At 49.4% G+C, this 17,844-nt stretch overlaps 1 protein-coding gene across 1 annotated transcript; it reads left to right on the forward strand.

Annotated features, from left to right (window-relative positions):
• Positions 1-5,011: 5,011 nt before the first annotated feature.
• LOC101735172 (large neutral amino acids transporter small subunit 4-like) lies at positions 5,012-17,827 on the forward strand. The gene is made up of 15 exons (XM_031892891.1): positions 5,012-5,077; positions 5,803-5,996; positions 8,883-8,915; positions 9,438-9,633; positions 9,711-9,766; positions 9,878-9,954; positions 13,948-14,040; positions 14,781-14,914; positions 15,002-15,159; positions 15,848-15,976; positions 16,105-16,219; positions 16,316-16,400; positions 16,685-16,758; positions 16,835-16,958; positions 17,663-17,827. The coding sequence occupies exons 2-15, from the start codon at positions 5,858-5,860 to the stop codon at positions 17,807-17,809; spliced, it is 1,560 nt and encodes a 519-aa protein (XP_031748751.1). The 5' UTR covers positions 5,012-5,077; positions 5,803-5,857; the 3' UTR covers positions 17,810-17,827.
• The last annotated feature ends 17 nt before the right edge of the window (positions 17,828-17,844 follow it).

A 17,844-nucleotide genomic window follows, 5' to 3' on the forward strand; every position in this document is an offset into this window, starting at 1 on the left:
ACTGCTACTATAGGCACCATCTCTCCCTACTATACCTGCTATCCCACAGCCCCAGTCCCTTCCCAGAGGCTATTATCCCCCCACTGCTACTATAGGCACCATCTCTCCCTACTATACCTGCTATCCCACAGCCCCAGTCCCTTCCCAGAGGCTATTATCCCCCCACTGCTACTATAGGCACCATCTCTCCCTACTATACCTGCTATCCCACAGCCCCAGTCCCTTCCCAGAGGCTATTATCCCCCCACTGCTACTTTAGGCACCATCCCTCCCTACTATACCTGCTATCCCACAGCCCCAGTCCCTTCCCAGAGGCTATTATCCCACTGCTACTATAGGCACCATCTCTCCCTACTATACCTGCTATCCCACAGCCCCAGTCCCTTCCCAGAGGCTATTATCCCCCACTGCTACTATAGGCACCATCTCTCCCTACTATACCTGCTATCCCACAGCCCCAGTCCCTTCCCAGAGGCTATTATCCCCCCACTGCTACTATAGGCACCATCTCTCCCTACTATACCTGCTATCCCACAGCCCCAGTCCCTTCCCAGAGGCTATTATCCCCCCCACTGCTAATATAGGCACCATCTCTCCCTACTATACTTGCTATCCCACAGCCCCAGTCCCTTCCCAGAGGCTATTATCCCCCCACTGTTACTATAGGCACCATCTCTCCCTACTATACCTGCTATCCCACAGCCCCAGTCCCTTCCCAGAGGCTATTATCCCCCCACTGCTACTATAGGCACCATCTCTCCCTACTATACCTGCTATCCCACAGCCCCAGTCCCTTCCCAGAGGCTATTATCCCCCCACTGCTACTATAGGCACTATCTCTCCCTACTATACCTGCTATCCCACAGCCCCAGTCCCTTCCCAGAGGCTATTATCCCCCCACTGCTACTATAGGCACCATCTCTCCCTACTATACCTGCTATCCCACAGCCCCAGTCCCTTCCCAGAGGCTATTATCCCCCACTGCTACTATAGGCACCATCTCTCCCTACTATACCTGCTATCCCACAGCCCCAGTCCCTTCCCAGAGGCTATTATCCCCCCACTGCTACTATAGGCACCATCTCTCCCTACTATACCTGCTATCCCACAGCCCCAGTCCCTTCCCAGAGGCTATTATCCCCCCACTGCTACTATAGGCACCATCTCTCCCTACTATACCTGCTATCCCACAGCCCCAGTCCCTTCCCAGAGGCTATTATCCCCCCACTGCTACTATAGGCACCATCTCTCCCTACTATACCTGCTATCCCACAGCCCCAGTCCCTTCCCAGAGGCTATTATCCCCCCACTGCTACTATAGGCACCATCTCTCCCTACTATACCTGCTATCCCACAGCCCCAGTCCCTTCCCAGAGGCTATTATCCCCCCACTGCTACTATAGGCACCATCTCTCCCTACTATACCTGCTATCCCACAGCCCCAGTCCCTTCCCAGAGGCTATTATCCCCCCACTGCTACTATAGGCACCATCTCTCCCTACTATACCTGCTATCCCACAGCCCCAGTCCCTTCCCAGAGGCTATTATCCCCCCACTGCTACTATAGGCACCATCTCTCCCTACTATACCTGCTATCCCACAGCCCCAGTCCCTTCCCAGAGGCTATTATCCCCCCCTACTATAGGCACCATCTCTCCCTACTATACCTGCTATCCCACAGCCCCAGTCCCTTCCCAGAGGCTATTATCCCCCCACTGCTACTATAGGCACCATCTCTCCCTACTATACCTGCTATCCCACAGCCCCAGTCCCTTCCCAGAGGCTATTATCCCACTGCTACTATAGGCACCATCTCTCCCTACTATACCTGCTATCCCACAGCCCCAGTCCCTTCCCAGAGGCTATTATCCCCCCACTGCTACTATAGGCACCATCTCTCCCTACTATACCTGCTATCCCACAGCCCCAGTCCCTTCCCAGAGGCTATTATCCCCCCACTGCTACTATAGGCACCATCTCCCTACTATACCTGCTATCCCACAGCCCCAGTCCCTTCCCAGAGGCTATTATCCCCCCACTGCTACTATAGGCACCATCTCTCCCTACTATACCTGCTATCCCACAGCCCCAGTCCCTTCCCAGAGGCTATTATCCCACTGCTACTATAGGCACCATCTCTCCCTACTATACCTGCTATCCCACAGCCCCAGTCCCTTCCCAGAGGCTAGTATTACCCCCCCCCCCACACTGTTACTATGGGGACACATAAGGACACTATGAGGGAAACCGCTGCTTTAATGATTCAACTATTGTGTGATTTACTATAACTCTGCTCGATCAGCACTTCCTATTCCCATTACTAATACAAACCACATCTTGTTACTTGATGTTGTAATGGTTTCAGATTTTTTATTTTTTTTGGTGCTGTTACCATCACATGAAATCCAGGTATTACACTTGGCATTTAAACACTTAAACAACAGATACAGTTACTGCCCCTCTGGGCCTAATGACCCTCTGAGGGTGTCTGAGTTCTATCCAGGCTGCTACATCTGATGTTCCCATTCACCCCTCATCTACAATGGTACCAGTGGACTGGGGAAAGCTGATATAATTCCAGTATTAAAAGTGAGATAACAATCTCAGCCAGGCAATTATAAACCGGTAAGTCTGACATCTGTTTCCACCATCCCATACATACGTTTATAATGGGGCAAACTTTGTGGCTGTTCTAGTTCCATATTTTTGTATATAATAATTCCCATGATAAAAGGAAACACTTGTGGGTAAAAAGGAACTGGATATAAGTGTAAAATCTATCAATGGTTCTTCATGGAGACTTTATTGAAGATGAAATTCTATAGCTATTAAACCCCGGCTGTGGGGCTTGTTAGACTACAGTCACCCAACTATAAAACATATTCCATGATAATAAATGATACAGAATAGGGACACTGTCTCTTGAGTATTTGGCATATGAAACATGACAACAATGGGACATCCCATAGGTTTGGGAATTTTTGGAATATGGAAGAAAACTGCTACCAATGGGTGCCCCACCCTTCAAAGTTCAACTGTCTGCAAATGAAGAACATTCTGTCGATGAGTTTGGCCAACAAAGTGCTCTTTGGTATTTCTTAGAATGGTTCGAGAGTATGGTTCATATTTGTCCTTGGTACACTGTATATAAATCTATAAAGCCACCACACAAGGCCACCTCTCTCTGCAGAGTGGATTTCCTGGACACTCATGAGATCACATGATGCAATAACTGATCATGGACACTTTTCTCATATTTTGACTAAATATTTTTGTGTCCTTATAAAAAGCCACCGATTCCTTTTCTAGCCATGTTTGAACAATGTAGTCTCTAAGGGGAGTCAGGCTCGAGGCAAACTGAGAATGGAACTTGGTGGCTTCAGGAGGTTCTAGAGTCGCTCTATCAGTCATTAGTTCCAATTATATTTTGGCAGTGAGTAGACTCCATACCGGTATATGTCTTGGAGTAATCTGTTGAACCAAGATCCTCATTGACTAAGTTATAAATTGAGCTTCTCAGTGGGACAGAGGAGAGGCCTTTCCTTAGATTGTTGGGTTCATCATCAGTCGGACCCTAATACCATTTATTCTTTACTATCCCCCAAAGTATACCTTGGATGGTCCATGCTTCTTCTTCTCCTGATCAGTCCAGACCAGTTTTCCACTGATGAACCTTCATCAAACATGGTGGACTCCTACACGTGAGACTTACATTTCATCACTAGAGAAGACCTCCAATGTCCCTATTTCTTTGTTAAGGTGGCCATACAGGAGCAGATTTCAGCTGCCCATTCGGGTCCTTTAGACCTATGTATGGGCACCCCTGATGGGCCTACCTGACTGATATCTGGCCTAAAATTGCCCAGATCTCGATTTGGGTAGGTTTGATTTTCTGTTGCATTAGGGATCACATAAGCTCCTTGATGCAGCTCTTAGCCGTTGTGGCCCTAGGGCCAAATGATCAAATTGTCCGATATCACCAATCATTTTTTGACCTTGACAAAACAAGCAGATCTTCCCAAGTACAGTATGGCCACCTTAAGTCTCAGGAGAAGAGTGACCCGTTGTCCCCTTGACCCATTTACACCTCAATGTCCTTCTGTTCCACTTTCCACCAATAGCAGGACCCCCATTCGTCCATCAGTTGGGAGAGCTCTGCACTGAGCATTTGGGGGGGATTCCCAGTTCTGGAATCCCCCGGAGCAGGGCAAACGGGGGGGGGGTTGGGGGAACAGGGGGGGCCCACGTGGTACATTTTGATATTGCAGAAGATTTGGAGGCAGAAATCCCACAAGACATTTCTAGCACCTTTGGTTTCAGAATAACTAGGGCTGTAGCCTGGGCACGGGGCCCCCCGCTTCCTCGGGACTGGGGGAGACACCTCTCGGTTCCCTCACAGGTTCCACTTGTTCTTTAATTCTAAATCAACCTGATTCTTCCCTATAACGAAGGCTTCAGTCTTACTGGCCCCGTACTGGGAAGTTCACCTTAGGAACCAGTTCTCACATGAAGCGCGGAGCTTCTGCTTCTTCTACTCTTTGTGGTTTGGAAATGATTGTGTCTCTGCACCGTTTGGGGCCTGAAAATGCCCCCCCCCCCCAGTGACCCGACAAACCAGACAGCGGTTGGAATGGCAAACTGGGGGGCAGAAATGCACTATAAATGGTTTCTATTCTCATTTAGTCTGCTTTGTGGTTGACACGGTCACTAACCCTAGCAACCAGTCAGTCCCATTACATCTGTTTCTTTTATAAAGGCTCAGTTGCCCACATTCTTACTGGCTGGATGTAATCTCTAATTTTATTATTATTTTCATTATTATTATTAGTATTATTATTAAATCCCATTCCACCTTCCACATTCCATTGGAACAAGGGGTAGGAATGTTGCCCACTGGGTAATTCCCAGTGAATACCCCCCCCATACTGTTTATAGATGATTGTATTGTACACACACAACTCCCTGCCTGTGACTGGCTCCTTGTGTTGTGGGTTCAGCCGGTTGTGTAAAGTATAAACACAGGGTTGTGTCAGGGGCTCAGCCGGCAACTCACTCACAGCAGCGCTCACTCCTACAGGTAAGTACTTACTCACCCCAATACTCCCACCCTACTCTCCCCTCACTCCCAGCACCCTGCTCTCCCCTCACTCCCAGCACCCTCACCCTGCCCTCCCCTCACTCCCAGCACCCTCACCCTGCTCCCCCCTCACTCCCAGCACCCTCACCCTGCTCTCCCCTCACTCCCAGCACCCTGCTCTCCCCTCACTCCCAGCACCCTCACCCTCCCCTCACTCCCAGCACCCTCACCCTGCCCTCCCCTCACTCCCAGCACCCTCACCCTGCTCCCCCCTCACTCCCAGCACCCTCCCCCTGCTCTCCCCTCACTCCCAGCACCCTCACCCTACTCTCCCCTCACTCCCAGCACCCTCACCCTGCTCCCCCCTCACTCCCAGCACCCTCACCCTGCTCTCCCCTCTCTCCCAGCACCCTCACCCTGCTCCCCCCTCACTCCCAGCACCCTCACCCTACTCTCCCCTCACTCCCAGCACCCTCACCCTGCTCCCCCCTCACTCCCAGCACCCTCACCCTACTCTCCCCTCACTCCCAGCACCCTCACCCTGCTCCCCCCTCACTCCCAGCACCCTCCCCCTGCTCTCCCCTCACTCCCAGCACCCTCACCCTGCTCTCCCCTCACTCCCAGCACCCTCACCCTGCTCCCCCTCACTCCCAGCACCCTCACCCTGCTCTCCCCTCACTCCCAGCACCCTTACATTGCTCTTTTTCACACTTTACTTTCCCCAGGGCAAGCAAGGCCGCGCTACCCCTGTCACTGTTATTCTGCCCCTGGGTACGGGGCATGGGGGGACTGGGTAAGCACTGGCTGTTGGGTTCTGCCCTGGCAGAGACGCTGCTATTTTCTGGATGTCTCCTGGGCTGGAACTCCCTGAGCCCCATCTTGTTGGAACATGGGGTGCTCTTCTCTGACTGCGACCCAGGTGGGTACCCAAACTGTAGCTGAGGGAGATTAATGCCCGGCTGAGAGATTGGGGTAGAGAGGGAGGGATTTGGGTTTCTGGAGAATTGGGCTGGTTTCCCATTGGCTACAGGCTTTTTGCCAGGGATGGGGGGCACCTCAGTGATGATGGGGCAGCTGCTTTGGGCAGGAGGATGGGCTAGGGGGGAGGGTGCAATGGGTAATTCTGTGGGGGTAGATAGGTTAGGTGAGGTAGAGGGCATATTAAGGGAAAATGGGGGTGAAGGTTTGGCAGAGTGGGGGGGCTGGAGGTACTGGCACTCGAGGGGAATATGAAGGAATTGCCATTACTGAAACATGGCTGGATGGGTCACATGACTGGGCAGTAGATACAGAGACTGGGGCAATAGAAAAGGAGAAGGGGCTTTTCAGTGTGTTGAGCTGGATATGAAACCCAATGTAGGAAGAAGTTGTGGGGGAGAATGAGAGTGGATGGGGTTGGGTAGAGCTTTTCACTTTCAATGTAGGGCGCCCCCCCCCCCCCCCCACTAAAGAGGAGGAGATTCAGCTTCTGTTGCTGCTGATACCCTGATATTGACTGGAGGCAAGTCCTGCCGTGTAGATAATGGGCAATTGTGTCTCAGATTGTTGGGAAACCAACCAGAAATCAAGCTGCACTGGATCTAATGATCTCTTATGAGCCAGGACCCCCGGGTAATAGTGACCATCATGTTATTTAGTGTTTGGTGGGAAAAACTCATTTATTAAAACCAGAGCAAAGATGGGGGCATTGGGGTTTCCACCAAAATCCCAGAACAGAAATGGGTGCCATGTAGGAGTGTCCAGGGCCAACCCCAAAATAAGCCAGGGAACGGGAAGAGCAAAGTCTGAGGGGGCAGATATTCTTGACTTATAAATACCACAAGTTCAGTAATGGAGGAACCGGGGAGGCAAAAATGGAAAATGAGGAACCGATTGCTTCACAAACAGCAACTAATCCCCAAAATCTCAGAGTAAATCGTTAGTAAAAAGAAGGGGTTGAGGGAAGTTCCATCAAAATGGAGATATTTCTGTCAGAACAAAGTCAAAGCAAAGTGCTAAATCGGTTCTTTCCCTCAGTGGGTGCAATAGAGAAGCCGAGGGGCAGTTCTGTAAGGGTAAATACGGCTCAAACAAGATCTTAGTGGCTGATACAGGGTATGTGACTATACAGGCTCTGGGCCTGATGGAATGCACCCTCGGGGCCCGTATTGGGGTGAGTGTTATGGGAAGCACCCATGGGATCACCAACTGGGGTCACTCCAAGGAACCGGGGTCCCCGGAGCAGTAATGAGCCGTAACGAGGGGAACCCTCTTGTACTAAACTAGAAAGAGAAAATGATAATTATTTGTTTGAAAAATGAAACTTATTTGTTTGGAAATTTCTGAAAGGAAATCCTGTGGTTTCACTCTTATTGCTGCCTTTGGGCTGCGGTTGTTTCTGCTATAAGGAATATACCCCCCCATAAGGAATATACCCCCCATAAGTAATATACCCCCCCATAAGGAATATACCCCCCCATAAGTAATATACCCCCCCATAAGGAATATACCCTCCCCCATAAGGAATATACCCTCCATAAGGAATATACCCTCCATAAGTAATATACCCTCCCCCATAAGGAATATACCCCCCCCATAAGGAATATACCCCCCCCATAAGGAATATACCCCCCATAAGGAATATACCCCCCATAAGGAATATACCCCCCCATAAGGAATATACCCCCCCCATAAGGAATATACCCCCCCATAAGGAATATACCCCCCATAAGTAATATATCCTCCCATAAGGAATATACCCCCCATAAGTAATATACCCCCCCATAAGGAATATACCCTCCCCCATAAGGAATATACCCTCCATAAGGAATATACCCTCCATAAGTAATATACCCTCCCCCATAAGGAATATACCCCCCCATAAGGAATATACCCCCCCATAAGGAATATACCCTCCCCCATAAGGAATATACCCTCCCCCATAAGTAATATACCCCCCCATAAGGAATATACCCCCCCATAAGGAATATACCCCCCATAAGTAATATACCCCCCCATAAGGAATATATCCCCCCCATAAGGAATATACCCCCCATAAGGAATATACCCTCCCCCATAAGGAATATACCCTCCCCCATAAGGAATATACCCCCCCAGAAGGAATATACCCTCCCCCATAAGGAATATACCTCCCCATAAGGAATATACCCTCCCCCATAAGGAATAAACCCCCCCATAAGGATATACCCCCCATAAGGAATATACCCTCCCCCATAAGGAATATACCCCCCCATAAGGAATATACCCTCCCCCATAAGGAATATACCCTCCCCCATGAGGAATATACCATCCATAAGGAATATACCCCCCCATAAGGAATATACCCCCATAAGGAATATACCCCCCATAAGGAATATACCCCCCCAAAAGGAATACTGTATACCCTCCCCCATAAGGAATATACCCCCCATAAGGAATATACCCTCCCCCATAAGGAATATACCCTCCCCCATAAGGAATATACCCCCCCATAAGGAATATACCCTCCCCCATAAGGAATATACCCCCCCATAAGGAATATACCCTCCCCCATAAGGAATATACCCCCCATAAGGAATATACCCTCCCCCATAAGGAATATACCCTCCCCCATAAGGAATATACCCTCCCCCATAAGGAATATACCCTCCCCCATAAGGAATATACCCTCCCCCATAAGGAATATACCCCCCCAGGCTGCAATATTGGCAGAATCCCAAGTGGAATGTTCCGCAATTAGTGCCCAATGTTCCCAATGGGGAGGCACCTTGTGTCAGTAAATGGGTGCTTCCCGCCTAACGCTGCCTGTTCCCTCTGTCTCCCCCAGATGGCGCCCAATCTCACAATAATGGGGACTGGGGTGAGTATTTCAGAGATGACACCAGCAATTACCTACCCCAGGGGCACATACACTGACCCGGCCGATACAGAGTCAGACGCCCTACAAGCCCGGGCACTTGGGATCAGCAAAAATAACTTTCTTACTAAGCTGAAAGCTCTCCCCTGCCCCCCTGCCCCACTTACCTGCCACCCTGCCCCACTTACCTGCCCCAAATGCTTCCCTGCCCCACTCCCCTGCTTACCTGCCCCGCTTCCCTGCCCCACTTACCTGCCCCAAATGCTTCCCTGCCACCCTTCCCTGCCTACCTGCCCCACTTCCCTGCCACCCTGCCCTACTTATCTGCCCTAAGTTCTTCCCTGCCCCCCTGCCCTACTTACCTGCCCTAAGTTCTACCCTGCCCCCCTGCCCTACTTACCTGCCCTAAGTTCTTCCCTGCCACCCTGCCCTACTTACCTGCCCTAAGTTCTACCCTGCCCCCCTGCCCTCGGTTCCTCCCCATTACATTTCTCAGTTCTTCCCCCTGTTCCCTGCCCAATAAAGGTGCCCCGCTGACAGCGCCGGTGGCTGATACGGATAACGGATCCTCCCAGAAGCCCCTGCCAGCCGTCTGTACCCTGCAGGAACAAGGTCTAAACTTGGGGTTTGTGCTGGGTTCCCTGTTCCTTGGAGCCACCTTGTTGCCCCTGCAGATTCTCTTGGGCTACACACAGCTCAGGACAGTGCGCCAGACTGGGGGGTAAGTGCACCTTTATATCCCCCCATCTCCCTCTCCCCCCTACTTTCTGCCCCTCACCTTTCCCATTCCCTCCCCAGGGCCCTGGTATCAGTTGGCTGCCTGATGGTGGGATGCGCATGTACAAATCCCCACGGTGAGTACTTTGCCCCTCATTGCAACCTCCTTGGGATTTATCCCTATTGGTACCTACTGAGCATCACCCCAACCCCCCAGCCCCCCCTCTTACCCCTCTCTCTCTCCCCAGGTCTGTCCCTGCTCCTGCCCTGGGCCCTGGTGCTGCTGGGAGTTGGAGGAAGCTGCATTCTCTTCACGTCCCTCATGGTAAGGGTGGCTGATGTTTCTCATAGAGGGAGAAGTTGGACCTTCTGAGATGTTCCAATAAACTCTCCCTACACACAATACACAGCAGTTAAACTCTCTATACACAGCAATGAAACCATCCGTGTGCCTTATACACACAGTAAATGATTGTGTTTGTGTTGAATAAAAACATTCCCTGTTTACACAACATCCCATAGAAAGAATTCCATTTCTACTGAGGCTCCACCTCCCAATGCCCAGACCCGAGCCCAAGGTTTGTATGAGGGAACATGTTCTGGGCTGAACCCACGGCAGGTACTTTGTGTGGTCCTGTTATTTTATTAAGTAGAATTGGCCGACTTGTGTCTCTTTATCTGTTGTTGAACTTCAGTTCCCAAACATTATCTGCCATCTGTTGGGAGTTTGACAAGAAGAAGGAGCTGCAGGTTACCTACTGTATATATAAATATCTCACCCATCTGTCTTCACATTCCCCTACTGTCTCCATCTTGCCCTACTGTCCCCATCTTGTCCTACTGTCTCCATCTTGCCCTACTGTCCCCATTTTGCCCTACTGTCGCCATCTTGTCCTACTGTCTCCATCTTGCCCTACTGTCCCCATCTTGTCCTACTGTCTCCATCTTGTCCTACTGTCTCCATCTTGCCCTACTGTCTCCATCTTGCCCTACTGTCCCCATCTTGTCCTACTGTCTCCATCTTGTCCTACTGTCTCCATCTTGCCCTACTGTCTCCATCTTGCCCTACTGTCCCCATCTTGCCCTAGTCTCCATCTTGCCCTACTGTCCCCATCTTGCCCTACTGTCTCCATCTTGCCCTACTGTCCCCATCTTGCCCTACTGTCTCCATCTTGCCCTACTGTCTCCATCTTGCCCTACTGTCTCCATCTTGCCCTACTGTCCCCATCTTGTCCTACTGTCTCCATCTTGCCCTACTGTCCCCATCTTGTCCTACTGTCCCCATCTTGCCCTACTGTCCCCATCTTTCCCTACTGTCCCCATCTTGCCCTACTGTCTCCATCTTGTCCTACTGTCTCCATCTTGCCCTACTGTCTCCATCTTGCCCTACTGTCCCCATCTTGCCCTACTGTCTCCATCTTGCCCTACTGTCTCCATCTTGCCCTACTGTCCCCATCTTGCCCTACTGTCTCCATCTTGCCCTACTGTCCCCATCTTGCCCTACTGTCCCCATCTTGCCCTACTGTCTCCATCTTGCCCTACTGTCTCCATCTTGCCCTACTGTCTCCATCTTGCCCTACTGTTTCCATCTTGCCCTACTGTCTCCATCTTGCCCTACTGTCTCCATCTTGCCCTACTGTTTCCATCTTGTCCTACTGTCTCGATCTTGCCCTACTGTCTCGATCTTGCCCTACTGTCTCCATCTTGCGCTACTGTCTCCATCTTGCCCTAGTGTCTCCATCTTGCCCTACTGTCTCCATCTTGCCCTACTGTCTCCATCTTGCCCTACTGTCCCCATCTTGCCCTACTGTCTCCATCTTGCCCTACTGTCTCCATCTTGCCCTACTGTCTCCATCTTGCCCTACTGTCTCCATCTTGCCCTACTGTCTCCATCTTGTCCTACTGTCTCCATCTTGCCCTACTGTCTCCATCTTGCCCTACTGTCTCCATCTTGCCCTAGTGTCTCCATCTTGCCCTACCATCTTCATCTTGTCCTACTGTCTCCATCTTGCCCTACTGTCTCCATCTTGTCCTACTGTCTCCATCTTGTTCTTCTGTCTTTATCTTGTTCTTCTGTCTTCATTTTTACCAGCTCCATCTTGTCCTACTGTCTCCATATTGCCCTACTGTCTCCATCTTGTGCTACTGTCTCCATCTTGTGCTACTGTCTCCATCTTGCCCTACTGTCTCCATCTTGTCCTACTGTCTCCATCTGTCAATACTGTCTCCATCTGTCATTACTATCTTCATCTTGTTCTTCTGTCTTCATTTTTACCAACTCCTACTGTCTTCATCATGTCCTACTGTCTCCATCTTGCCCTACTGTCTCCATCTTGCCCTACTGTCTCCATCTTGCCCTACTGTCCCCATCTTGTCCTACTGTCTCCATCTTGTCCTACTGTCTCCATCTTGCCCTACTGTCTCCATCTTGCCCTACTGTCCCCATCTTGCCCTAGTCTCCATCTTGCCCTACTGTCCCCATCTTGCCCTACTGTCTCCATCTTGCCCTACTGTCCCCATCTTGCCCTACTGTCTCCATCTTGCCCTACTGTCTCCATCTTGCCCTACTGTCTCCATCTTGCCCTACTGTCCCCATCTTGTCCTACTGTCTCCATCTTGCCCTACTGTCCCCATCTTGTCCTACTGTCCCCATCTTGCCCTACTGTCCCCATCTTTCCCTACTGTCCCCATCTTGCCCTACTGTCTCCATCTTGTCCTACTGTCTCCATCTTGCCCTACTGTCTCCATCTTGCCCTACTGTCCCCATCTTGCCCTACTGTCTCCATCTTGCCCTACTGTCTCCATCTTGCCCTACTGTCCCCATCTTGCCCTACTGTCTCCATCTTGCCCTACTGTCCCCATCTTGCCCTACTGTCCCCATCTTGCCCTACTGTCTCCATCTTGCCCTACTGTCTCCATCTTGCCCTACTGTCTCCATCTTGCCCTACTGTTTCCATCTTGCCCTACTGTCTCCATCTTGCCCTACTGTCTCCATCTTGCCCTACTGTTTCCATCTTGTCCTACTGTCTCGATCTTGCCCTACTGTCTCGATCTTGCCCTACTGTCTCCATCTTGCGCTACTGTCTCCATCTTGCCCTAGTGTCTCCATCTTGCCCTACTGTCTCCATCTTGCCCTACTGTCTCCATCTTGCCCTACTGTCCCCATCTTGCCCTACTGTCTCCATCTTGCCCTACTGTCTCCATCTTGCCCTACTGTCTCCATCTTGCCCTACTGTCTCCATCTTGTCCTACTGTCTCCATCTTGCCCTACTGTCTCCATCTTGCCCTACTGTCTCCATCTTGCCCTAGTGTCTCCATCTTGCCCTACCATCTTCATCTTGTCCTACTGTCTCCATCTTGCCCTACTGTCTCCATCTTGTCCTACTGTCTCCATCTTGTTCTTCTGTCTTTATCTTGTTCTTCTGTCTTCATTTTTACCAGCTCCATCTTGTCCTACTGTCTCCATATTGCCCTACTGTCTCCATCTTGTGCTACTGTCTCCATCTTGTGCTACTGTCTCCATCTTGCCCTACTGTCTCCATCTTGTCCTACTGTCTCCATCTGTCAATACTGTCTCCATCTGTCATTACTATCTTCATCTTGTTCTTCTGTCTTCATTTTTACCAACTCCTACTGTCTTCATCATGTCCTACTGTCTCCATCTTGCCCTACTGTCTCCATCTTGCCCTACTGTCTTTATCTTTCCCAACTGTATCCATCGTGTCCTACTGTTACCATCTTGCTCTACTGTTAATATCTTGCCCAACCCTTTTTATCTTGTTTCCATTTTGCCTATTCTTTATCTTGTCCTACTTTCTTCATCTTGTTATACAGTCACCATCTTTCCCTACTGCCAATATCTTGCCCTTATAGCTTCATTTTTCCTTACTGTCTTATTCTTATTCTACTGTCGCCATCTTGTTCTACTGTCTTTATTTTGTCCTACTGTCACCATCTTGCCCTTCTGTCACCATCTTGCCCTTCTATACCTGCTATAGCCATCACCTAGTCTTGTAGGCTGAAGGCTCCCTAATATTGTAGCTGAATCCCAAGGGGCCTAAAATACTTGAAAGGGTGAGACTTGGGGTAAACATCTACTGTCATTCATAGACAGTCATAAATCAAAAGCAAGTATATTTCCAAATATCTAAACAACAGAGTCCTTCCTTGCACTGTGTAACTAACCTATGAGACACTGGGGGTAAAATGATAGAAAAAGGGGTTGTTTTGCAATTGGGGAATTAATTCTACTTCACTTTTATACTCTTATATGAAAGCAATAGGAACCTACTCATACAGCGACATTGTCTCTTTCCAGCTTCCCCTCTATATAGGAAACAACGAGTGGCTCTATAGTTCAATGGTCATGGGATGCTTCACAGCTTCAGCCACGGTCTTTACCCTGATGAAGGTAAGGGGTGGGGTCAGGCTGTTGCATATGGAGGTCCTGTATTGTGGAAATGTGAGAAAAAAAATAGCATCTCCGTACTGGCCAACTGGGCTGATGTTGGGAGAGATGGTCCCTGGTGGAGCTTAGAGAGACCTGGGCATAGTTATCCTGGAATTGGTGGTGGTTTATACAGATTTGGGGCAGGGGAACCTCAAGCTATTTCAGTGAATCATAATAATTTGGTCCACAGCCCTTTACTGATGTGCAGAGTTAAATGCACCCTTAACCTTAGATTTGGGGGGGTTTTGCATAATGGTTAATACTAGAGGTTCCACCAAACTTTGCCCCGTGTCATGAGCAAAAGCTCATTAGTCTTCTCATTATTTAGTTTTCCATCTTGTTCCCATATTGGCTTTGTGGCTCATAGCCAAATCATACTAGGACTTTCCCAGGCACTCCATGAGAATTGTGATATTACCCATGTCCTCAAAGGGGGGCACTATTGCTCCATAAGTCCCTCCTTGCCCCGAGTATAAGTTAAACAACATGTGGGTTTTAGGAGACCTTGAGTCATTAGAAAGCCTATGGATCTCACAGTTATTGGGTGCCAAGGTTGGGTCTAGGTGCCAAGGTCTGGGTGATGAACAAGTTTAACTAGGGTATCAGATATCAGGTGGTCCTACCTGGGCAGGTGGCTTTGTCGCGGTCTATAAAGGGGATAAATGTGACTGTTCATAAGTCAATGTGTGAATTCCCTGCAGGTGGCCTATAATGCCGGAGTCCCGTTTGTGCCTCTGTTGGTGGGATATGGAGCCCTGTCCTGCGCCATGTTCTTAAATGGTTTCTTTTGTTGGGGGCTGGAGCAGAATGGAGAAGAAAAGAAGAGCAAGTACAGGTGGGAGAGAGACAACAGATGGTCGAGGGGGCATTAAGAGGTAGGTGCAAATATAAGGTGGGAATTAAATAGACTCTGCCCTCTCAGTATCCAACTGCAGTTGACCTGTTGTGGGACTGGACAGAAGGCGGCAGAGAAAAGTGCCTGGGACAGGGAATCCCTGAAATACAAGTTCGAGACATCCCTCAGGGACCGAGAGAGAATCCTAAGCCGCAGGAAGAAGTTACATTTCAAGAGGCCAGAGGGTGAGTTATTGCACTTCAGGGCACCCTGGGGCAGAGTGTTGCAAGAACAAGGGATTGGATGGATTGGAATCCACAAAGCTCTATGAGTAGTGATCATGTCAATAATCACTGCTTTCATCGCTGTGACTGAACGACTTCTTGCCCCAGATATATGTGGGTCCCACTCCCCTGAGCGTGAAGATGGTTTTAATCACTTGCCACTCTAAGAAGTTCCACACTTGGCAATATGATTACTGAGGTCCCCTCGGGGGATTGGGTGAGGGGTTGTAGTGATGGAAATGCCCTTATCCATTACCAGCTGCATTCTATTAACTTGAATGGGGAAAGCGCTCTCTGTAGAGCCAAGTTCTTTTCTTTGTATTGTCTCAAACCAGAGCCCAATTCTCCTCATTCTTCTGTTCCCAACCAGTTCCTAGACAGAGTGAAGATCTCCCCTCTTTTGTTTTGCCCCAATGAGAGCCAAGTTCTTTCTCTTCTGTTCCAAACCAAAGCTCTTTTGATCTACCTTTTTCCTCCAACCAGAGCTTAGTTCACCTTACTTCCCCCGCCCCACAACCAACAGCCACATTCTCTTATCTTCTGTCTAGAGCCAGAGTCAAGTCCTCCTCTTGTTCCCGGCCAGAACCAAGTTCTATCCCTTCTGTCCACAACCGCAGCCAATTTTGCTTCGTTTTATGTCCCCAACCAGAGCCAAGTTCTCCTCTTCTACGAAGCAGCCTCCTGTCTCCGGTGTTTGTGCTCCACCTCCTCTCCGACTCTCTGCTCCAGACGTGGCTCCACTTCTACATCTCATCTCTGAACCTGTGGCTACAAAGTGGTGAGTATGGCTGGCAAGCAAGTAAGAATGTGCCATGGTCCCAAAGGAAGGAGCATACCACATTAGGCTTAGTCTAGGCAATGGTACTGTATCAGTGGGACACTGCTAACATATCTTCTCCTTTCCAGCCCTGTACTCCTCACTCTTTGGGGCACTACAGATGGTGGGATTATTCTCTGCCCCTCTGATCTCCATTCTGCTCCACCGACAAAAAGAGACAAACAAAGGAGCAACCAGCAAAGGGTGAGCAATGGAAAACCTTTCTGAAAGCCTGTTCCTGATAATGATTTATTTAGTAGAAACTGATGATGAACTCTAACTCTCTCATACCGTCATTAGGAGACTGCTGATAGGTTTTATACTCCAGATTCTCACAGCCGCTGGGTTTGGAACTGCATGTCTCATCCAATCGTTGGGGGTGCAGGTAAGAAACGGAAGGTTTATAGGTTCTAGCAGGACCTCTGTGGGATCTAATATCCTTATGGTTTACATTAGGGGGTAGATTTTTATGTCATTTTAGCCCCTATGGTTTCTTTCCTAAAGTGAAATCAGAACAATAATGTTATGTGGCATTTCTGAGCCCTAGCAATCCCAAAGAGAGGGGTTTGTCCATTTGTGACCAACACAGAGACATCACCCCAGGCTGGTGGTTACTGGAGGAGACACTTTGCTCCTGTATCTGAATGGTTCCGTGTGTTTGTACCCCAGGTAGTTGGCTTCGTCCTCCATGTGGTGACGAGAAGTTCCACGTTTATTCTCAGCTCGGCGCTGTACAGCTGTGTGTGAGTTACCAGTTACCCTATGGCTACACTAGTACTAAGACTGGATTTTAAATAACGTTGACTCTCCCCATTCCAGGTTCCCCAGGAGTCACTTTGGCGCTCTCTTGGGAATCCACACTTGTTGCTCCGCTCTGGTAACGGTCTTCCAGCATCCTCTATTCCTACTCCTCACGGGGCCCCTGGAAGGAAACCCTTTCTGGGTAGGTAGCAACAGTCGCCATTCCTGAACCCCTTAACTTATCTACCCCTCCAGTGTGAATTTTTATAAAAGGAAAGTTTTCTCTCTTGACCTTTTGCCGCTATCTTGCCCTACTGCCAACATCATTTCCTAGTGTAACCATCTTGTTTTACTATTACCATGATGCCATACTTTACCCATTGAGACTGTGTCCATCTTCTTCTGCCTCAGTTGTCCTTCCATTATCATGGCCTCACTATCTCCATCTATACCCAACTGTTTCCATCTTGTCCCAATTGCATCTTATCCTCCTGTCTACATATTGCCCTATTGCCTAGTTTGTCCTACGGTCTCCATCTTCTTCTGCCTCAGTTGTCCATTATCATGGTCTCGCTATCTCCATCTATACCCAACTGTTTCCATCTTGTCCCAATTGCATCTTATCCTCCTGTCTACATATTGCCCTATTGCCTAGTTTGTCCTACTGTCTCCATCTTCTTCTGCCTCAGTTGTCCATTATCATGGTCTCGCTATCTCCATCTAGACCCAACTGTCTCTATCTTGTCCTGACTGCATCTTATCCTCCAGTCTACATGTTGCCCTATTGCCTAGTTTGTCCTACTGTCTCCATCTTCTTCTTTCTTGATCTTCCACAATTATGTCTTACTATCTCTATCTGGCCCAATTAGGAGTATTTCCTGCTAAGCACCTTTCTCTCTCTTTCAGATACACGCCACGTTCCTCGGCTTCTGTTCCTTATCCCTCTCTGTCCCACTGTCTGTCTGGATTGGGCAGCGTCGCAGGAGACACGTTTCCCAGCCCATCATGCTCCAGCGCATAAGGGCCCGCCCCAGCATCCACACCCCTATATGATCCCCAATAGGAAGCCAACTATCGAACCCACACAC

The sequence above is a fragment of the Xenopus tropicalis genome, chromosome 9, assembly GCF_000004195.4.
Source record: "Xenopus tropicalis strain Nigerian chromosome 9, UCB_Xtro_10.0, whole genome shotgun sequence".
Classification (NCBI taxonomy): Eukaryota; Metazoa; Chordata; class Amphibia; order Anura; family Pipidae; genus Xenopus; species Xenopus tropicalis.